The sequence below is a fragment of the Sebastes fasciatus genome, chromosome 17 (genome assembly GCF_043250625.1).
Source record: "Sebastes fasciatus isolate fSebFas1 chromosome 17, fSebFas1.pri, whole genome shotgun sequence".
In the NCBI taxonomy this organism is placed as follows: Eukaryota; Metazoa; Chordata; class Actinopteri; order Perciformes; family Sebastidae; genus Sebastes; species Sebastes fasciatus.
This window is the reverse complement of record NC_133811.1, coordinates 11,482,363-11,505,437: the sequence shown is the minus strand read 5'-3', so window position 1 is coordinate 11,505,437 and position 23,075 is coordinate 11,482,363. Positions and strand designations below refer to the sequence as shown.

General features: G+C 40.7%; 3 protein-coding genes across 3 annotated transcripts; 1 reads left to right on the top strand and 2 right to left on the bottom strand.

The window, feature by feature from the left end:
- The first annotated feature begins 3,065 nt into the window (after nucleotides 1-3,065).
- On the top strand, nucleotides 3,066-7,371 carry heyl (hes related family bHLH transcription factor with YRPW motif like). The gene is made up of 5 exons (XM_074613650.1): nucleotides 3,066-3,613; nucleotides 5,674-5,740; nucleotides 5,832-5,915; nucleotides 6,021-6,102; nucleotides 6,263-7,371. Exons 1-5 carry the CDS (start codon nucleotides 3,534-3,536, stop codon nucleotides 6,946-6,948), a joined length of 999 nt encoding a protein of 332 aa, XP_074469751.1. The 5' UTR covers nucleotides 3,066-3,533; the 3' UTR covers nucleotides 6,949-7,371.
- A 1,611-nt stretch (nucleotides 7,372-8,982) lies between these two features.
- On the bottom strand, nucleotides 8,983-14,972 carry LOC141754526 (coagulation factor XI-like). The gene is made up of 9 exons (XM_074613648.1): nucleotides 14,812-14,972; nucleotides 14,511-14,658; nucleotides 13,181-13,290; nucleotides 12,836-12,998; nucleotides 12,393-12,511; nucleotides 12,172-12,304; nucleotides 11,489-11,595; nucleotides 10,257-10,416; nucleotides 8,983-9,152 (listed from the first exon to the last, which is right to left on the bottom strand). Exons 1-9 carry the CDS (start codon nucleotides 14,960-14,962, stop codon nucleotides 9,005-9,007), a joined length of 1,239 nt encoding a protein of 412 aa, XP_074469749.1. The 5' UTR covers nucleotides 14,963-14,972; the 3' UTR covers nucleotides 8,983-9,004.
- Nucleotides 14,973-16,823: 1,851 nt separating this feature from the next.
- Nucleotides 16,824-21,768, bottom strand: LOC141754198 (plasma kallikrein-like). Its single transcript, XM_074613112.1, has 9 exons — nucleotides 21,607-21,768; nucleotides 21,338-21,494; nucleotides 20,466-20,575; nucleotides 19,793-19,955; nucleotides 19,468-19,586; nucleotides 19,236-19,368; nucleotides 18,893-18,999; nucleotides 17,258-17,417; nucleotides 16,824-17,072 (listed from the first exon to the last, which is right to left on the bottom strand). The coding sequence occupies exons 1-9, from the start codon at nucleotides 21,665-21,667 to the stop codon at nucleotides 16,967-16,969; spliced, it is 1,116 nt and encodes a 371-aa protein (XP_074469213.1). The 5' UTR covers nucleotides 21,668-21,768; the 3' UTR covers nucleotides 16,824-16,966.
- Between the last annotated feature and the right edge of the window lie 1,307 nt (nucleotides 21,769-23,075).

The following is a 23,075-nucleotide window of genomic DNA, read 5'->3' as shown; positions in this document are numbered from 1 at the left end:
GCGTGTGTGCGCAAATTGTAAAAGTATGAGCTTGTTAATTTCAATAAGGGACGTCGCCTTGTTGTGGTTTGGAGGGATGGGAGGGAGAGGACTTGAAGTGGCCGACCAAAGATCGCCAGAAATCTCCCAGAATTCCATCCCACCACCCGGTGCCAGCTCTCTCTCTCTCTTCTTCTTATGTTTCTCTCCATCACAACCCCTTCACACACCCCCACCATGAAACTATTTTCATAATTAACTTATTTATTTATTCATTCATCTTCTTAATTACTTTCCACTCAGTGCGTGTTTTTTATGCAACTTGCCTCATCATCCTGGGACGGCAAGAACGATGAGTGAAACCAGAGTTCATTTTAAAAAAACAACAACAAAAGAAACAAGAAAGGCTGGTGATACAGAGAGGAAAAGTTATTCTTTGAAGAGAAGGGTGGGTGGGTGATAAAAATAACAACAGAGAAGAGACTGACTTCATAGATGTCTCTTTTCTTTCAGACTCTTTCTTCCATGTTTTCTGATGCTGAAATGAGATCCAGATCTGAATTAAGGAATGATTGGTAATGAAAGGATATGTGAAGGGGGGGGGAAGGGAGAGAAAGAGGGGTTTCTCTTTTCTGTTAGTCCTGACTCATAGCCTACTCACCACACTATAAGCCCCCTGGTGATGGTCACGCTGATTACTGACACTTGGGTATTACAAACACACGCACATGCACATGTTTCAAGTTAGTTTATTACTTTACACGTATAAAATGCAGGCGGGCAGGGCTCAGTTACGTCTAATGCAACAGAGATTAACAGGAAAAACAAAGCTGTTGAAAAGCACATCATCATAAAAGAGGGAAAGAAAAAGAAACATCTGGAGAAATAAGTCAAAAATATACCTGATTTTTTTACACAAAGCTCTTTTGCAACTTTCAGGACCAAAATAAGCCCACATAAAAAGACTTGTTCCAAAAACATACACAAAGATCTCATGCATTGTAGTATGTTTAAAGTAACACACCCTTCCAGTCTGCCAGGCAGGAAGAGACACACTCAGCTGGGCATTGTGTGGAAGGGGGCATGCCACTTGGCCTCTCTCCGTCTTTCACACACACATGCACACACACCGCTGGGTCAGGCAGGCATCGCTCCTAACAACGGGCGCCTGGGCCTCGTGTTTCCATGGCAATCTGTACCAGCAATCTTCCCACGGTGGCAGCGGAACCGAGCGCTGTGAGTGAGTGTGTCCGCGTGTGTGTGCGTGTATATGTGTGTGTGTGTGTGTGTGAGAGTATAGGGAGCACTATCTTGTCCAGTGAAGAGGCCAGATGTTCAGACACTCACTGGACTGATTCCTCTCTTGACCCCTTGCTACCTGCCCTCATCTCTGCACACAAGTTTGGAAGAGGCTGGGTTCAAATAAAGTCTGCGCCTGAGATCAAAGCTTTTGCTTTCTCAATTAGCAGGATGTTTTTATGTCATAGTTTCTGAGAAAAAAAAAGCCACAGCCAAATCTGTGTCAAAAGTCGCATTTTTTAAAATATCCGCAGTTGGTAAATCCCAACCAGGGATAGGCTAACGTTACTTGAACAAAGAAACAGCTAATGTTAGCTAATGGTAAATGTAAAGATAATGGATAAACAACTTAAATAATGAGCTAAATATAATGGATACATAGTTGAAATATTGTTAGTTAAAAGTAATGGATAAATAGTTGAAATAGTAAGGCTAGCTATTGTACATTAGCTAGCTAAAAGTAGTGTATTAACGTTAGCAGTTAAAAATACAGTTGAAATAGTTAGCTAAAAGTAGGCTAATTGATAAATAGTTTAAATTGTTGCCTTCAGCTAAAAGTGGGCGGTAACCTTCGGGTCTGAAAAGTGAAGCCGATCCAGAAGTGTCTTAAACTTGCGTTCTTTCTAACAGCCAGCAGGGGGCGACTCCTCTGGTTGCAAAAAGAAGTCTGATTGTATAGAAGTCTATGAGAAAATGAATTTCTCACTTGATTTATACGTCAGTAAATATTGTAAACATGAGTTTATGATCTAAATCACTAGTTTCAAGTCTTCTTCAATACAGCATGATGCTCATTTAGTAAATTATGGTCCCATTTAGAGTCAAATAGACCATAAAGCAGGGTATGCTTGTAGGCATGGCTACCTTGTGATTGACAGGTCACTACCACGGTGTTGTCCGGTCCTGGAGTTGTCCGCGTTTTCCTCTTACAAATTTAACCCTTTCACAATGTGTTTTCAGTTTGTGAAAGTTAATTGTAACATTTTAGTCGCCTAACATTGTCTTTTTCAGTGTTCGGTTGTACTTAGCTCCACCCTCTCGTGTCACTTCTGGTTCCAAAAAAACAAGATGGCGACAGCTAAAATGCCAAACTAGAGGCTTTAAAACTGGAGTCCACAAACAAATGGGTGGCGTCATGGAGACTACATATAATCACTTTTATGTAATTAAAGGGCTAAAACATCTATTCATAAGAAGAGATATGGAACATGGCCATGGTAGGTTGGGAATGACTGGTATAAATGGTTTTACACCTTAGTACGCAGTATTAAAGCAATGTGGTTGTTTATAGAGGATAGAGGGAAAAAATATGCGTGCTTTTCTTATTTTTATTGTGGTTCTTTGCTGATCACTGACAGCTGCAGAGGGTCATCTTTGTATCCCTGCGGTAGTGTTTTCTCTCTGCTGTTTGTCTCTCACACTCACTCCCAAAACGCGGTTCAATAAGTCCATTCTCCGAGTCACCTGTGCGATTGTGTGAGAGCCGAGCTTTATGCATTGTCACACACTCGCCCTGTGGATGATGGAGTGTTTTCACAGTCCATCATTCCCACACTCCTCACCTCTCTTCTTCCCTCCCTCCCACCACCATTGTTCTACAAAAGCGGTGTAATTAAAAGGAGCAGAAATAGAAAGAAAGGAGGTTAGAAAGAGGGAAGGAAGGAGAGCAGGATGAGATTGGAGGCTAATTGACTGAGGATGACCGAGCAAAGGGTGGAAAGATGGGGCCGAGGGGGTTGGGGGGGTTGACAAGCAGAGGAAGGCCAGATTAAAGGGAGGGAGGAGGGACAGGGAGAAGAGGCGGGGGAGCCAGAACTGGCAACCCTGCCCCAACTGCCAAAGTCCTATTTTGTCATTGGGTGGCTGTGACAGAGAGAGGGAGCCAGGAGAGAAATAACAGAGAGAGAGAGAGAGAGAGAGAGAGAGAGAGATTGGATGCCAGTGATAAAGTAAAAGACTAAAGCCGCTTGTGAATTTTCTTAGTTGTCATGGGCCCTTGGGGGTCGAGCAAGTGGCACCGCTGACTCAGAAGACACATGAAGAAACAAACTCAAGTGACAAGAAGTAACTAAGGACAACAAGGCTTTTATAAGTAACAAGAGAAACAGAGAGTGAGGGGCACACAGGGTGAGTGCTTCATCCACAGGGGAGACAAACTTCAGCGTGTTGCCTCAGCAGAGAGACAAGATCCCTCAAATCCATCAGTCCGTCGTCTATCCATCCATCCATCAGTCCAGTGAGGAAGAGGCTCAGACATGAAGAGACCTCACGACTACAGCTCGCCAGACTCGGACACAGACGAGTTTATTGACGTGGGACAAGAAGACGGTTTTTGGTGAGCATCCGCCAACCACACCTGAGGTTGTCACCTCATGCCCTCCAGTCACACTTTAAAGGGAAATTACATGGTACACAGTTGAAATTAGTAGCTAAAGACTAATTAGCTCTAAACATACTTGGCAGTGAACTGTGGGGTTTTACAAGCATTTTCACACTTAGATGCTGAGTTGAAACACTACAGGAAAAGTTTTTAAGTCTCAGAAGCTGACGTGGTTCATAAAGCGATGATTTAAAAAAAAAAAAAAAATGTGATTCCGTTCTTAAAAGTTTTCTGCATTCAGCTTTAAAGTTTTTTGACAAATAAGAATTTTGACACATCTTCCAACAAAGCTGAGATGTCAGTTTAAAGTTTAACTTCACACCTCTGGCAGCAAATCTCCCGTATTCACCGAAATATAAACTCATTGCATTGTCTTGTTTGCTCCTTTAACATGTGAGTAAATGCAGAGGTTGGTAGTCGTCATCGCACGCATGACATGCATTACAAGTATAGGTTAAAAATGATGTAAGGCCTGTCATGTCTGAAGCCTGGAGACGGGTTGAAGTCATGAGCACAATTTTCTGATATTGAAAAATAAGTGTATTTAATATGGAAAATAACCTCAGATCAAATTCATTTTTGAAAGTCTTCATTCACAATTTATTCATCAAATATATTTTTGTTAAAATTTCTAATTGCAAATTATTGTGATGTAACAATATTAAATTTTTAATCCTTTTAATTCAGGAACTGTCGAATTACACATAAAACTGTAAAATTAACTCGAAAGTAGCAGCAGAGAGACAACCCCACATCACATAGACAGGAGTTTTTTGTAGTTATTTTGTAGGAATATTTGAGACACACATTTTTTTACACATCAATATATTTTTGATTTAATTCACAGTTAAATATACTGATGTTTTTAAAGGCTAAAAGTTAATTAATCTTCTCAACTTTGTTGTATTGTATGTCATACTCGTATAAAGGAAATTTTGAGAGTCACAATTTCAGACAATTTATCATATTTTGTTCATTATTCATATGCATTTAGTTAAATATATGGAGTTTTATAAGGAATAAGATGGAGATGCAAAAATAATTTTATTTGATAGAAGAAAATAAATCATTTGAACCTTTGACAGCTAATGTGACCTGCAATGTCAGGCTGTTTAACTGCAGTCTATTATGTATAATTTGTTTCAGTTGTTGTGGAAAATGTCTGATAAGCGGTAAAATGACTCCTAACACTGCACACACTCTTTACAAGTCATTATGCCATTTTGCTTTTAAGTTAAATTAGTCAAATTCCTCATCTGAAGTTACGGAAATGTGGATTAAAGCGGACATTCATCAGAGTGTATTCGTAGCAGTGCATCTACAGAATATAAAAACACATTCAATACTGGTTACATCACAAGCACCAAGCCAGCCAGTAACACTAAAGACATTTTGGATAAATCAAATTGCCATGTGACATGCAAACAGAAGACAGCGCCGCCTTTTTCAAGCCGGCCCCATCAAACATGAACCTAAACAAAAACACACAGCTAAATTGGCAGCCTTCATGTTCAAATCTAATAGAAATGCAGAGAGTCTTTGGTGGGGCAGTTTGAAGGGAACTCCAAGCTGTCAGGCTCTTTCAGGCCCGTAAGATGAGAGTTCACAAACAAACACAATCCACATTGAGTGACTGTACTCGGAGGAGCTCGGATCCCATGCTGCACGCTGGAGCCCCATGCGAGCGAAAGCGTCGCCCCGAGGCTATATAATCATCTTTCTAAAAGTGCTTTCGCTCAGATGGAAAGGAGAACAGCATGTCATTTCACTGAGACTAATGTCCAGAAACGCATTAAACCAAAAACAATCTCGTCTTCCCTCCTCTCCCGGGCACTCCTACGCTGTTCTGTGCCCAAAAAACAAATTAGATTGAAGGGAGCTGATGTGCTATCCTTCCTCTGGGTCATATTAAGGACGGTAATAATAACAATATGCAGGAGAATCAAAGTGAACATGTTACTCTCTGTGCCAATACTTTCTCTCTCTCTCTCTCTCTCTCTATCTCCGTGGCACAGCCCAGTCACCGGGTCCATGTCTCCTGGCAGCGCCTCACAGATTCTGGCTCGAAAGAAGAGAAGAGGGGTGAGTGGATTATAGCCTTTGGATGTTAATATTTTTAGTCCTGTCGTTTCGCTTGGCCCTGACTGTCCCTCTGCTCTTCTTTGTTGCGTAGATCATAGAGAAGAGGCGCAGAGACCGGATCAACCACAGCCTGTCAGAGCTCAGGAGGCTGGTGCCCAGTGCTTTTGAAAAACAGGTGACCACTCATAAATCCACCATCATTTAAAAACTGCTTCAACAACAGAAGTGATATCATAAAATCTGATGCAACTGAGTAAAATGTTGCTCATTTGCCCTGCAGGGTTCATCCAAGCTGGAGAAAGCAGAGATCCTGCAGATGACTGTGGACCACCTCAAACTCCTGCATGCCATGGGAGGAAAAGGTGAGACTTCAGAGTTTGTTGCTTGTAAAACAATTTTCGTCACAAAAAGCCTTTGGATAGTGCTGGAAAATATCTAAAACCCATCAAAAACTGCATTAACTGCAACTGCATTCCATTACCATTATTCATTGTATGACTAAGCTCTCTTTTTCTCTTTCAGGTTACTTTGATGCGAGGGCGCTGGCAGTCGACTACAGGACCTTGGGCTTTAGGGAGTGTGTTGGTGAGGTGGTGCGGTACCTCAGCTCCCTTGACGGGGACTCCCCGGACCCTATAGGAGCCCGCCTGGTGTCCCACCTCTCCCATTGTGCAAGCGAGCTAGACCCCCTTCTCCTGCAGTCGCCCCCGGCCTCCGCCATGCCCTTCCCTCCTTGGCCGTGGGCGTCCTTCACTCAGATCTCCGCCGCCACACCGGCCTCCTCCACGCCTCCTTTCCCCAGCGGGCGAAGAGATCTGGCCCTGCTGGGGAGCTACCCGTCGCACGCCTCCCTCCGCCTCGGCCCCCTGGCCGGCTGCCAGCAGGGGGTACCGCCACTCCTCACGCCTACAGCTCTGGCCACCATCCACAGGTTGCCGTCTCTTGCAGCGTCCACAGTGCTAGCCCCCTCCAGACCGACCCAGTCGTCGCCTCACAGTGCCACCAGGGCCTCGCCTCTCCCCCTTCTCACCCCTTCCTCCTCCTCTCCTTCTACCTCCTCCTCCTCTTCTATTTCATCATCTTCCGTCCCGCTACAAGTCTCTTTCAGGCCCTTCGCACCTCTGGGCTCTCCCACAGCCCAGCGCAGGGGCTTGAGCGGAGCAGCCAAGTCGGCCCAGGGATGGGGGACTGAGATCGGAGCTTTCTGAGGGGTCAACTCCGGTTTTCAAAAATGAACTCTGTCCAGTAGACATGGAGCTCCCATGTAGCAAATATGAAACCGTTGGAGAAAGACGTATTGAACCTTCAATGATTGTCTCTGCTTTTGAGGGACTCTAAAAAGCCATATCAGACTGTGGGTGTCAGATAATCACAAATATATATATAATGGAATAATGAAGGAATGTGAAAGATTTGAATAAATTCCTGTTCATGATCTTGCTTGACAAATACACACATACACCAACAGAGCCATATATAACGCTCAACAGAGTGACGTTGAGTTTTTACTGATCTTTTTAACTGTGATGTTTGTTTTTGTTTCCGAAACATTTATACATTTGATTACATTTTCCAAGTCTGAAGAATGTTTGACAAAAAATCTCTATAAAGACTAAGTGCCTTTACCTTTGTTCATGTTTTCCTCTGTGTGTTTATTTCTGACTGTATAAGCAACATGTACTTGCAAGCTATCAATACAAATGGAAAAGGAATGGTTGAAAGCTACATGTTACCCACTTATCCACATTAGCCATGTCTGCAAACACTGCTTGCATGTTCTCCAGCCGTAACCCCCCTCTGCATCTAAGCTGTCTCCAGTGATGGCTGATGGGAGCTGTGGTCTTGTGGCTGCAGAGGATAAACATGGTGGGAGCTGGTGATGTTTTTGGGATGCCGCGGCGAGGCAGACAGACCCATCACGTTGCCCTCTAACTGGCAGTCCCCTGTAATTAACTTTCCCCTCATATCAGTCTATGTATCTTCCTCTCCTCCGCTGTCTCTCTGCCATTCTTTCTCTCCAATCTTGCGGTACACCAGCGGATATCTTCTCTCCCCGTTTGTCTGCGCCACTGTCTCCTCAACAATGGACAGACGGTAAAGGAGAGGGCGAGAGGGAGGATGGAGAGACCGAGAGAGGGGAAAACAAAGAGAAAGATCTGAAGGGCTGCGGTCGGGTGACTGATTTGGCGTAGACGTTCAATAACAGGGTGGGAGGGAGGCAGGAGACAGGGTTAAGGAGAGATGAGAGGGATTGCGAAGGTTTAAAAGGAAAAGGAAGGGAAATAGTGTGAATCACAGAGAGTCGGCCAGCGCGGTACAGGGTGCACAAGAAAGCCCCCGAGCGATGATGAATGACAGTCGCAACGAGTTGTTTCTCAAGAAGATCAGCATAATTGTGCCGTGCTTCACCAAAACGGCTCCGCGGGGATGAGAGAGCAGAGAAGAGCCTTGTGTGTGTTTACTGCTGGAGAACGCTTTGATCTACTTCAGGATGCAATGTCTGTGGTCTGTGGTCCAAAAATGTGTGTGTTCCGCAAAGTGCATATTGTTTATTTGCGTGAGTGTGCTAGTGTGTGCTTAAGCCAGGCTCATGTGCTCTCTGCCCCGTGTGTGTGTGTGTGTGTGTGTGTGTGTGTGTGTTTGTGCCTCGCCGAGTGTTTTGTTTATGTGGTGTTGTGTGCACACATGTCTTGTGTGTGTGTGTGTGTGTAATGTGAGTTTTCAGGGCTGGCGTCAGGACTGAACCGCGATGGCGGCGTGGCTCTCGTGCGAGGCCGGCCGGCGGTCGGACGGACGGTACGGTGGTGGAATGTTTGTGGAGGGTGCGTGCGTGCACACACACATACGGACGACACACAAACATAGACACACACACACACACACAGGGTGGCTGGCACTATTCTAGCCTCTGAGTGGAGGAGCCAGAGTCACCACCACAGCTTCCAGGAAGGACAACCACAGTCACACTGCACTGGGTTTCCCACGGGGGAGGGGAGGCTGCAGGGGGAGGAGAGGAAGGAGGGGAGGGAACGATGGAGAAAGAAGGAGGGAAGTGCATATTCGCGTGTTTGTGTGAGTGTGTACGGCGAGGCGAGGGTGTAAGGAACAGACCGACGTCGTGGTTCAAACTGAAAAGGAAGGAAAAGATGCAGGGAGGAGGCAGAAGTGAGAGGGGAAATAAAAGTGTCAAATTAAATCAGGAAGTGAGAGAGATTTCTCCTAATAAACTCTTTCATGCAGTATAGTGATGAATCTTTTATTGGATTATGGGAGTTCAGTTTCTGTCTCAGAGAGTGTCTGTAGAACGCTGTTCACACAGTTCTTCAGGGAGAATCCAGACACAACATCGGCCAGCTTGGTAACTTTAGGAGGAGCAGGCATGGCGATGACGCGCTTGAGATAACATATGTGTCTAGAAGACAAAATCAACAACAGCATCAATGATTATGTGACATGATTTATGTAGAAATACACCTGCCATCAAATTGATTAAAATTAGAAGTCTGGTTACAATAGCATCTGAGCACTAATTGAATGTACTGTTACACAATTTCTGGGTATTTATTTACTGTGACATTTTTATCAAGAACATGATACAGAGTTGTATCTCTCATCTCTGGTACTGTATTAGCGCTTTGTCCTAAAAATGGCGTTCCCATACAACTAAACTGTATTCTGAATTACATTTGGAGGAGAACATATTTTGTCACAGATTGCGTTTGTCTTTGACATTATCACCACTACGTTTGTAAAGGCATGGTCATACATGCATGAAATTAACACTTGCCTCCCGTTCACTTCCATTATGAAAGTTACATGGTATAATAATGAGTATAACAAGCGAGATAGTCCACTACAGGTGGAAGGGGTGGTGAATGGGTCAAACAAACACAGGACTTTCCCCCAGGAGACCGCTGTTTGTGTCCCATGTGAAACTAAAAGTCAATGTTCACTTATTTTTATTTCATTTTCATTTTCATTTTTATTTTCAGCCAAACCATGATGTTTTTTACTAAACCTAACCCAGTGGGTTTGTTGCCTAAACCTAACTAATTAGTTTGTTGCATTTTTTTGTTTTGTTTTGTTTTGTTTCAATTTAACCACGTGTTTAAGACTTACAAAAGACTGTTTAAAGGCACGGTCACACATGCGCAAATTTAACATTCACCTCCCGTTCACTGCCACTCTATGCAAGTGAAGGGGCAAAAAAACATTTGCTTCCAGTGGCTAAGCAAATTCGCACCTTTAAATTTGCATGAACTTTCAGGCGAATATCGCCTCGGCAGGCGTGTGACCGTGCCTTAAAACTGGGACCACAATCCACGACAAAATAAGTTGCCCTCAAAACGTAAAATGTCATTGAGAAAGCAATTTAGTTGTATGGGAACGTAATTTTGTAGAAGACAGGGTTGATTAGCGATGTGCAATGTCACCTTACGCAGCTTCACCTCTGTTTGACAATACTTGAGTTTGTGTGTGCATGTTTGCATGCATGCATATTAAGACACAGGCATACCTGTGTGGAGGCAAAGGGAAACTCTCATCGACATAGGTGAAGAACTGGCAGTTGGGATCCTCAGTACAAGACCTCTGGCACGCCTCTGCATCATCCGCCCACAAATTGCGAAAGTTAGAACCCCAGAAATCTACTCCTGCATGATGCTTCTTAACCCAGTCTGTTAGCAAAGAGGAACAGGGTTAGACTGCTGCTGCTCGCTAAACTACAGAACACAACAGTAAACAAACCAAAGAAGAAGAAGAAGAACCAAATCACACCAAAACCAAATAACACAAGGTTTAAAGCTGCACTAAGAAATATTTTCAAAATAACGATGGAAACAGTGACTAATGGGTATTGACAAACCTACAGAGAATTAGCACCAGACTCTGGATTTAGTGCGTTTCAGCTCATTGTTTTGGTTTTACAGCCCACAAATGAACTGTTGTGGTTCAGTCTCACTGCTCATATCAACCTCATTTTCAGCCATGTAAAAGCTCTGGTAAACCCAGTAAACCTGCCTATTACCAAACAGTAGACAAAGTTACTGACTAGCTGGTGAACATAGTGGAGTATTTAACAGCTAAAGAGCCAGATATTTCCATCAAGAGTTGGTGGAGACCAAAAATGGAGCTAAAAGTAGGAAAGTTAATTTATTGCTATGCAAAAGCTCAGCAAATCAACCTTGTTACAAATAAACTATTAAGTTGCTTTTTCGCTGGGTAATATTAGCATTCTGTGTGAAAGCATTCATGACAAAAACAACAGTTCAAAAACGTATATTGACGTACTAATTAATTGCACGTCTGTCCGTAAATAGGCAACAGTTTGCTAATACATTTGCCATAACAGGTTAAGGTGATAATATGTCAGTGTTGTGTTTGCAATTTCTTGTGCTACCCCCAAGTGACCAAAAAGAAATCAGTAAATGCAGGTTGAAAGAAGCATCAAATGTTAACCAATGTTGTCATTCAATAAAAATTTGCTTTTGGTAATTGCAGATAAGATGAGGCAGGACCAAAAAAGTAGATGGCACAACTGCCCTAACCATCTTGACTAAAAAAAAAAAAACTTTTACTGTTTATAAGACTGTAAATGCTAAAAATAAATAGTTTCATGTGGCCCAAACAAAGCCACACACAAAATATTAGAGCAGGGTTAGCCTTTTTAAATACCCAAAACACTCTAATGGTCTGTGTGCACTGAAACTGTGTCAAATATCAGTAATATGCTTTAGACTTGATACGTACTGTTGTCTAGCTGACAGGAACGTGCCTGTATCCCAGATGTGAAGCTTTCTTTAGCTTGTACCACCATTTCATTTGAATTGTTCTTCAGGTAACACATGAAGTTATCACTGCAACATAACGACAAAAATATTGGGTTAAATATTATGTGCAAATGTTTAAAGCCTCTGTACACCCACACATGTGTTTTCAGTTATTCTGGGTGATTAGATCTCTGCTCAGGTTGAATGTGGGCCAGAGCGTTGATGGGAATTTATTAGGTCACAAATTTTCATCTACCAATAAGAATAAAGCTGTAAATTGTCCCGCCCTAACAGGTTCAACGAAGCAAACAGGAGACTGAGGAAGATGTCACTCAATACACACCCACACAGTCCTGAACAGAGGTTTAATCAGCCGGGTTAACTGAAAACACCTGTGTGGTGTTCAGAGGCGAATAGGAAAGAAGCATATGGTGCCTTCAAATGAAACTCGTGAGCTCGTGTTTACAACATGGGAAGTCGTGTACTCAACATGCTTGATGTTCAAGTGGTTAAGTCATGAGAGCACCACTGCTAAGTAAAGGCAATATTAACGTTACTGTCGGCGTCAAGTGGGTAACATAATGCAGTAAATGCAAAGGCGTGAAGATGAGGCCTGTCGGAAATATCAACATTTTCCTCAGACATATTTTAAACACACACTACCTGGTATAAGAGAAGCAGGTACATTGTGGATGAGCAGTGCACAAGGTGTGACAGTGTTCAAGAGAGGCAGCAGGCAGATTGTCCATTTCATTTCCTGGGATATCAGTATTCAGAAATAATGTGGTCGGACATGCTGTCAATACACAGATAAAATAGTGAGAAACCATGAACAACAGCCAGCAAGACGCTTCTGCGACCAACAAGTTTGAGTGTTAGTGTACCTGTGTCATACTGTTGACTTATTTGTATTTTGTGGGAGAATCCGGACACTAAACCAGCCTTCGCCTCAAGCCGAGCAATCCTTGGCACTGTCCAGCTGAATTTCAGTTGGCACTTATATCTACAAACAGAAGATGAAATAATATTGTTTTTTCGGTCATCACTCAACCATGTTAATCATAGACTTTAAAACTGGTGTGTACAGTCGCCTAATCTGAGCTGGGATAGTATTGTGGCTTGGAGTTAACCTATAGCCTATAATTTAAGGTAAATAGACTACATTTCTGTAGAGCACGTAAGGGTCTGTCTAACATTACTATTCTAGAGCAAATGTTCCTATGGAGGTTTATCTCAACCATACCAATTTTCATTTTCAACGCAGCACTGACATTGAAAGAAAAAAGAAAATATAGTTTAAAACCAAAGTAACAGTCTCCCCTTTCACCTATATTCTCCTGATGTAAAGTTTCCATTGTTAAAGGTAAAGAAGTGACAGGTAGGGTCATGTGTGCAGGCTCTCTGACACTCCTCATAGTCTGCTGTGAACAAGGTCTTGTAGTCTGCACCTGAGAAGTCCACATTCTGGTACACCTGAGACAGGCAAGGCTCTGGGAGACAGACACAATTAAGGACACTGTCACCACCAACCACTGCATAGATACTGAACTTTAAAATGGATGTACAGCTACTCAGTAACTGTAACTGATTACAATTACATTTATTACGTAACTCCGTTACATTTAACTAGTTACTCCTCAACACTGCTGGTTTGAAACGGTTGTGAGCCTACGTGGGTCTGGGGTGCAGGGTTTGAGAGAAAAGCCAGAGGTGACACCCTGCCGTCGAGCCCGAACATCGGGTTGTCCAGAGGGAGAGGACTTGAGGTAGCAGTAGAAGTGCCTGAAGAGAGAGGCAGGTGTACTGAGGTCAGCAGTCAACATAATCAACAAGGCAAGTAGGTGAAGGCTTCAGACTGGAGGACAGTAAAAGTCAATTTTAATTTAAAGTTACCTTAATGACGTTTGTGACGAATTTTCCGTACTGATGTTACGTTGTTTCTGTGCGTATTTTACTTAGTTTACGTACTTATTTTAAGTCCAATCATTATGTTTTTCCTAAACCTAACTAAGTGGTTTTGTTGCCTAAACATTACCGCGACCGTTTCATGGTAACGCTATGGCATTAAATGACACGTGACTCGAAAAGCCTAAAATGCTTTATCATAACACACGGAATGTCTTTAAAATGTCATGCTATTTTTACGCCTTCCCACGAGCTCTGCTTGCAATAGCCCTGGTCCTTATGACCAAAATTAATCAATCAATCATTTGGCGTCACTTTTTGGTCGCAGTAAACACATGCTTAATGTTGTCAATTAAACAAAAACACTTGCTTAGGTTTAGGCAACACAATCACTTAGTTAGATTTAGGAAAACACAACATGGTTGGGCTGAAAATTACTACGTTTGTACAGTGAAAATGTGACTAGACGTTGTGAACAGGGGACACGAACGAACAGTTGATTGCAATGAGAAAGTGAAACGTAATACACGGGACACGAACAGCGGTCTCCTGGATGAAAGCCCTGTGTTGTTGGGCGGAGAGTTACTCAAAGTTACTTTGAGTAAATCTTTGTTGTTTTACTTAATTTGTTTAAGTAATGTTATTTATAAAAACCACAGAGATTACACTGTCATGTTACTGCTGTGTAATGAGCTCTCATATCTGACACCTTCACAATTTTAATAAAATTGTGCAAAAACTCTTTCTAGGACGACCAAAATTATACTATATTCTGTTATGAATCTTGACTGCAACTATTCACATCAAATAAATCCTTATTTTCAAAAAGTCCTGGTTATTCTGGAAAAGAAAAATGTGCAATACATCCATATTTGAAACATTTTCTGGCTTGTGCTTCGAATTCTGGTCATCACATTTGCAGCAAAAACATACAAGTAAGACCTAAACAATACATCTAATTACAACAGTGGGCAGGGTTTTGTTTTTACACTCGAGCTTTACATTTTGAGCTATATTTTCTGAAAAGCATTTTAAATTAAATACTTTGCTTCTTCCAAAATTACTCTTTATTTCAGTGTGTGTTTTTCATAACGCACTTATTTCTGCCACTCTGGTCAAAGGTGAAGAAGAGGCAGGAGGGGTGCTGGGTGCACAACTGCTGACAATGCTCAACGTCAGGAGAGTAGAGGGATGTTATGTATGATCCCACGTAATTCATGTTCTCCCGAAGCTTCGTACGACACTCTAAAGAAATGGAAGAAAACATGTACATTCACACGTTTAGATAAATAGACACTTGTGCGGTGGTTATGCGTAAGCAGCATGTAAAACAACATATAACATGTATGCCCCCATGACTTGTGTTTAAGGATGGAGGTGCTGTACGTTAAGTCTTACCTTGACTAATGGAGACCCCACAGAGATAGAGCAGACCCACTAAGATAAAATGTGCTCTCATCTTCGCAGATTTGAAGCCAGTAAAGATTCTTCGAGCACCGCAGCAAATTGACCAAAGGGCTGTTTTTTTCCAGTCCCCACATTTGTACATCTGAACTAACTGCGTAACTGATTGTTGACTCATTTAGTGATTGGGTGGCAAGAAACTCTGCACAGCCTTGACCTGCTGTGAGGTAACATGCGGACACAACTCACAAAGAAGATTAATATTTCAATAGTTATTGGCTTAAATGATTATGCATGTTATACTGACTGGGTAACACTTTATTTGGATAGTCCATCTACAGTATTAGTAACATATTAACAGCGTATTAGTTGATTTTCAACAATTCAGCTGTTTCGCTATGTCTGTAGATGTTTAACAGATTGTCCAGAGTAAATTCAACTAACTTATTCTGAGAATATGTAGGTATTTTCATGAATTGTCACATATACTTTATAGATAATCTGTTAAACATCTCAATCTCACCTGTTGCAATGTTACAAATTTTCTATAAACTAGTGGAAGGTGGACTATCCAAATAAAGTGCATTAGTTTCAAAGGGACAATCAATAGTCCAAATGCACCTAAAGAGCGTCCCCATCACCAACATTCAAAAAGATTTGAACCAGCTATCATTCCCTGACTGGCTTTTTAGACAGGGGCTTACACTGAAAGAAAGCAGACCTTTATTTCTAGTTATGATGTGTTGATGAATGTAATACGGATCTTTCATTATGAAGCCTTACATTTATGTTATTAAAAAAAGTACAGATTGGGGTTGAGTATGTAATGTCAAACTGTGCTGAAACTAAATGGAGAAACATGCAATACAACACAAATAAGTTATTAAAACAAATTAGTTTCACAAGACTGAATTAGTATAACACAGAAAGAGATGAGATGATGATGCATAAACCTGTTTACACATTCACATTGTGGGGCCTCACCTTCGAAATTAATGTAAGTCAATGTAATGTCCTAAAAAGTCATGAAAACACAACTGTGTGTATGTGTGTGTGTGTGGGCGTGTATTACTCACATTGTGGGGACATATATCTGTTTACAGTCACATTGTGGGGACGCGCAAAAATGCCTTTCGCCCAGGAGACCGGTGTTCACACATAGTGTGAAACCATAAGTCAGCATTGATTTATTTGTCACGTAACTTCCGTACTTAAGTTACGTCACTTCCAGTGTTATTTTAACCCTAACCATGATCTTTTCCTAAACCTAACCAAGTAGTTGTGTTGCCTAAATCTAACCAAGAAATTGACGCTGGACATTAATAGGAAAACATATGATAAATGAAGAATAACTTTTCATAAGATATCATGAGAACCATCGAGAATGCGTTGCAGAGTTAGAACAGCTGAGCTGACAGCAGCGTCGCTTCATGTGGCCTGTTATCACCCACAGCTAAATATGTTCTCAAGTAAAAGCACCTTATTTCACACTTACAGTATGTACTTAGGTTATTGAACGAATGTTGTGAGCAGGTTTACAGGTTTTAGGTTAACACACACACACACTTCATGCAATTATTAATTTAATGTCTTTGATTTCTGCTAACATTAAAAATAAACCAGCTCTCAAAATCTTATTATACTTAATTTGAAAGGCATCATATTTTTTTCACATAATATTTACCGTGTCAATATTTCTACCACTTATTGTTATTCACTATGTAAAGGTACAAATTATTACTGAATAGGGAAAATACTGTCGTGACCTTGGAATGCTTTAAACTATGGGCAATCGCCATTGCTACAATTATTACAGATAATTAGGAATTGACAGTATCTTTTCATGAAACGTGATGCCAGTGGAAGAATATATTGGTGTAGAAACAGACAGATATTTTAATATCATTGCTCACCTAATACATAACACATGTTCCTGTTACAAGTGGGCTAAAATAGGGCCCTGTGGATACTGACTTTCAAATGAATAAAGCAAGCTGAAAGCAAACTGATGTTCTTTCTGTTTTATTGCTTTTGTTTATACACAAAAGAGTCATCTGCAGAACAACATCTGTATGTATGTGTGTGTGTGTGTGTGTGTGTGTGTGTGTGTGTGTGTGTGTGTGTGTGTGTGTGTGTGTAGAGCACTCCCTCAGGTCACACACTTCCTCAGGTTGAAGCCTGACACCACATTGGCCAGTTTGGTAACTTTGGGAGGAGCAGGCAGGGTGATGGCACGCTTGAGATAGCAGCGGCGCCTAGAACCCAAAATCAAAAACAGCATCTTTAAGCATGCATCATAAATACAGCTGTCATCACATTATAAAATGCTACAATAGTGTCTGATTGATGATCAAGTTGAATGTTTTTACAATTTCATTAAAAAAAATTAACAATATTTGTGTTTATGGAAGTTTGAATGCATGCAAATAGAATAGTGTACCAGTAAGCTCTGTCTGAGTAGGTTTCATTGACGTAGGTATAGAACTGGCAGTTAGTTTCCCCAGTACAGGTCCTTTGGCACGCGTCCGCATCGTCCATCAGCTCAAAACGAATGTCAGAACCTCGTAAATCGACGCCTTCATGTGCCACCGTAACCCACTCTGTTAGCAGAGAGGAACAGGGTTAAACTACAGAAATACTTCACTAATAATAAACTGAAGGATAGATATAAAAACAAGCGCTGAATAATTCTGGTCTTTCTACTAGATCGCATAAGAGTTTGTCACTCATCTATACATACAATGTTAGAGGAAAATGGCTGTTATCATTGTTTCTGAAATGATTGAACAATTTTGCCATTCAGTGAAAGTTGTCTTTTCGTGAATACAGATGAAACATGAAGAAAAAGTCCAGCTTTGGCACAACATCTTCATCACATAGGGTCTTCTGTCATTCCATTAATGTTTTTAGACTTGGAATTCTGGCACAGAGCAAATAACATACTTTAAAAATAAAAACAACATAAAGACCGTAAAACATTTCACATAAAAGAGACAACAGACTTAAAACAAACAGCAGGTTCATTAAGTAACAGGACGTAGGAAGTCCATTCAGTGCTCGATACTTAATCCTGTTTTTAACATATATATATATATGCTTATAAAATAATCTAGTTTAAAATGTCTCTGTAGCTCACACTAAGATGAGGGTCCAAAAACTTTAAAAGTGTTTTCACCAAAAACGGTGCAGGTTCTGGGAATGATGTATCTAATTTGTCCGCATAAACAGAGGTGGCAGCTACTGCTAGTCAGTATAAAACATAAATAAGGAGGCAGTTTGTTTAATATGGCCTGAATATGTGCACTAAATTTCATGGGAATCCATTCATGATTGTTGAGACATTTCCCTCAACTCAAAAGTCAGGGGATCACCAAAGTCATTAGGATGCATCATCTGGGAACCACGAATGTCTATAGAACATTTTGAGTCAATTCAACTAGTAGATGCTGCAGCCCGTTCTCATTCCCAGAGCGTTAAATACCGAGGCTTTGTCACGGCAGTCGGCCGTCGGTGTTCGGTACCACCGCACACGGCAAGGCCCGATAAAGATAAGGCTTTCATCCAGGAGGCCGCCATAGCTTTACATTCATGTACCGTTTTCACAACGTTCAGTGTCATTTTAACTGTACAAACGTAGTTTAAGACCAACCATGTAATTCTTTCCTAAACCTAACTATAGTGGTTTTGTTGCCTAATCCTAAAGTGACGCCAAGGGTAACTACAGTGGTTTTGATACCAAATATAAAGTGACGCCAAGAAGGGGAGTGACCCCAAGAAGGGGAGTGACACCAAGAAGGGGAGTGACGCCAAGAAGGGGCGGTATGTGATGAGTTGGGAAGAGATCATGTTGGATGTTGAGATATTTCACTAAATAAGTAAAAATAAGAGTGACCGACTGACCGACCGATCTATTTCCATCTATAGAGTCATGCTGCTAGCATGGCTAAAAATAACAGGGGAAAGATACGTTAAGTTATTCAGTTAGTTGATCTACCCATCCAAAGTAGTTCAGATGGTCTATGATGGTCTACTGAAAGCCTTTCTCACAGTTTCAGGTTTAATTAGTGATACATACTGTCGTCCAGCTGACAGAAGCGGGCCGGTATCCCAGATATGACTCCTTTTTTTACTTTTGTCACCATTTCATCTTTGTTGTACTTCAGGAAACATTTGAAGTCAGCACTGCAAAAAAGAGAGAAATAAAATGAAACCGTGAATAAAATGATGCCTATATTTTGAGATAACATAAAGTAAAGAACAGATCTGACTGACTGACCAAATATTTAACCACATCAAAAGAAATACTGTCAGGTAAGTTGCTGGAGCAACAAAGATAGGCTGATATAACTCAGCACTTTCTAATTGCTCATTGTATTTGGACACATGAGAGAAGAAAAAGTTATATAATATTTGACTACCTGACAAAAGAGAAGTAGGTGCAGCTTGAATGAAAAGAGCACAAAGTCTGACAGTATTCAACAGAGACAGTAGGAAGAACCAAGATGTCATTTCCTGGGATGTCGGTGCTTGGGAAAAGCTTGCCGTCACATGCTGTACAAAAACAAAGGTATTACAATAAGAGAGCATGCTAAACAACCTTCAGAATGTTTTCCTAATGCTTTTTCTATGAATGAATGAATGTTTGTGTACCTGTTCTAACGTCTTGAGTTATCTCTAAGATGTGGGAGAATCCAGATACTAGACCAGCCTTTCTTTCTGGAGTAGGAGTTATTGGTACTGGCCAGCTGAATTTAAGATGGCACTTGTACCTAAAACACAACAAGAAACAACATAGTTAGAGCCTATTCCATGTCGCCACCCTGCAGGTGCCAAAATCTTTCATCTTACTGGTTGGAATAAACCTTAGACTTGAAGGTACCATCACTGTTTATGTCCAGTGCATCCGAAGATGTAATAGCTAGTAGGAGAGGATAAAACAATTGAATTTCAACAGCAGTGTATGATCCAGTTTTACCTGATCTTCTCTGGTGTGAACACCCCATTTACAAAAGTAAAGAACTGACAGGACTGGTCCTGTGTGCAGGCTCTCTGACACTCCTCATAGTCTGCTGTGAACAACTGTCGGTAGTCTGCACCTGGGAAGTCCGTGTCGTGGTACACCCTAGGCAAACAAGGCTCTGGGATGTAGACAGAGTAAAGGAGTGTGACCATGCATCACTAATCAACAGTATTGGGAAGGTTACTTTTCAAATGTATTCGGTTACAGATTAGTTACCCTGTTAAAAATGTAATAAGTAATATAACTATTTTAATAAATTAACCAATGTAATGTTACTTGTTACGTCTGATTCTTTTTTGATCACATTTCTAACACATGTATAAAACTGGGCAATAAAGCTGAAAAGTTTTTTTTATCAAAAGTTCTTAAATAAAACTTGAATTGAGATTAGAACAAAGCTACAGCATTAAATGTTATATTCCATATTTTAAGGTTTTTTAACCAAAAAATAATATATTTAGATGTAACCCCTTTGTAATCACCAACATTTTGATTTGTAATTGTATATTAATTACATACTTTTCTTCTCAGTAACTGTAAATGATTACAATTATGTTTATGACGTAACTCCGTCACATGTAACTAATTACTCCTCAACACTGCTGGTTTAAAATGGTTGTGAGCCTACGTAGATCTGCGTTGCAGGGTTTCAGAGAAAATCCAGAGGTGACACCCAGTAGAGGAGTCCGAACATTGGGCTGTCCAGAGGACGTGGACTTGAGGTAGCAGTAGAAGTGCCTGCAGAGAGAGCAGATAGTGTGTGTATGTGTGTGTGTGTGTGTGTGTGTGTGTGTGTGCGTGTGCGTGCGTGCGTGCGTGTGTGTCTTTGACTTAAAACCTTTAAAAAACTGAAAAGGAAAGTTGGTCATCTCAGTAAGTAAGACAAATAGTAAGTACCCATGAAAATTACATAATAATCAAATACAGCAGTTTTTAAAGATAACACCTCTAAAAGAGATTAGATAATATATTTTTTCATTTATATTACATTTTGCATCCAGCACCTTCTCGACTTATGGTAGTGTACGGTAGCTCTGGATTTAAACACTAAAAAATTCATACATTTTTGTGACCTTGGTTGGAATTTCTTTTTTTGTTCCAACTTTCCAATTTTCAAAGATCAAATCTTATTTTAACCAAAAATTAAGTATTTGCTCATAGAAATAAGTACTTGCTTAAGAAATAAGTATTTACTCATAGAACTAAGTACTTACTTAAGAAATAAGTATTTTCAAATTAGTACTTACTTAAGAAATACAAATTTACTTATAGAAATAAGTATTTACTCATAAAATTAAGTATTTACTCAGAGATAATTAATTACTTACTTACTTAAGCAATAAGTATTTACCCATAGAAATAATTATTTGAAAAATAAGTATGTACTTATAGAAATAAGTACTGAAGAAATAAGTATTTACTAATAGAAAGAAGTATGTACTTACTTAAGAAATAAGTATTTACTTATTTCTAATTACATGTGTACTGCTTGTTTTGTACCTGTTATCTCTGGTCCAGTCAGCCCGAACAAAGGTGAAGAATTGACAGGAGGGGTGCTGGGTGCAAAGCCTCTGACAGTGATCTACATCAGCAGCGTAGATGAATTTGATGTCTGTTCCCGGAAAATCCACATTCCCCAGAAGCTCTTGATTACATTCTGAAAAAATGGGAAAAGGAAACACGCACATTTACATGTACAAATACACACATATTAAATACATTCTACCGCATGTAAGTGGTGAAACTACAATATATAATGTATGTATTACCTTGACCAAAGGAGAGGCTGCAGATAGACAGCAGACCCACCAAAATCAAATGTGTTCCCATCTTCTCAGTAAAGATTCTTGAAGCACAACTGCAGTAAAAGAGCTGGTTCTGCAACTGCACGTTAGTCAAAGGACTGTTTCGCAGTCACCAAATTTGTATGTTTGGCGATTGTATAGGTAGTCCCATACGAACTATGACCTCAGGTCTATTTGCTCTTTCAAAGTCCAGATTAAAATCAACATTTCGATGTTCTGGCAGTGTTCTGTTTAATTTTGCCCTGCTCACCCATTCCCTATCTGAAATGTTAATGTGATTTTGAAAAGTTTCATTCCCAGTATGCGGTTGTTTTTATGGCATGCTGAATCCTATCACTGCACTGTCCTGGGATGCCCCCTGGACTCAGTGGAGGCGGTGGGAGAGAGGAGGATGATGGCTAAACCACCCCATGCAGGACACCATCTCAGCACTGGAGAGCTCCTTCAGCGACAGGTTGCTCCACCTGAAGTGTGTGAAGGAGCGCTATTGCTAACAGATTGTGTAGAGTAAATTCAACTAACTTATTCTGAGAATATGTAGGTATTTTCATGAATTGTCACATATACTTTATAGATAATCTGTTAAACATCTCAATCTCACCTGTTGCAATGTTACACATTTTCTATAAACTATTGGAAGGTGGACTATCCAAATAAAGTGCATTAGTTTTAAACGGACAATCCATAGTCCAAATGCAACTAAAGAGTGTCCCCATCACCAAAATTCAAAAAGATTTGAACCAGCTATCATTCCCTAACTGGCTTTTTAGACAGGGGCTTACACTAAAAGAAAGCAGACCTTTATTTCTAGTTATGATCTGTTGATGAATGTAATACGGATTTTTCATTATGAAGCCTTACATTTATGCTATTAAAAAAAGTAGATTGGGGTTGAGTACATATATCTGTTTACACGGTCACATTGTGGGGACGCGCCTCCTTTTGAGGACAAAATGCAAGTCCCCATAACATAAATCATTTTAAATACTTTTTAGGGTGAAGACTTGGTTTAAGGTTAGGGTAAGGGTTAGGATTAGGCAAGTAGCAGTGTGTGTGTGTGTGTGTGTGTGAGAGAGAGAGAGAGAGAGAGAGAGAGAGAGAGAGAGAGAGAGAGAGAGAGAGAGAGAGAGAACCTCAGGGTTCAGGCTGTTCTCATATACCTTTCATAGCATACGATAAGTAATGCACTGTAATTCATGTATATCCCACAAAATCAATTTGTATGTAATCCACGTAATTATAAACAGGGAAGTATAAAGAGCAGCCAACGCCGTGGAGGGAGGAGGTGGGGGTGGGTAAGTGGGTCAAAAATGCCTTTTGCCCAGGAGACCGGTGTTCATACCTAGTGTGAAACCATAAGTCAGCATTGATTTATTTGTCACGTAACTTCCGTACTTAAGTGACGTCAACTTCCAGTGTTATTTTAACCCTAA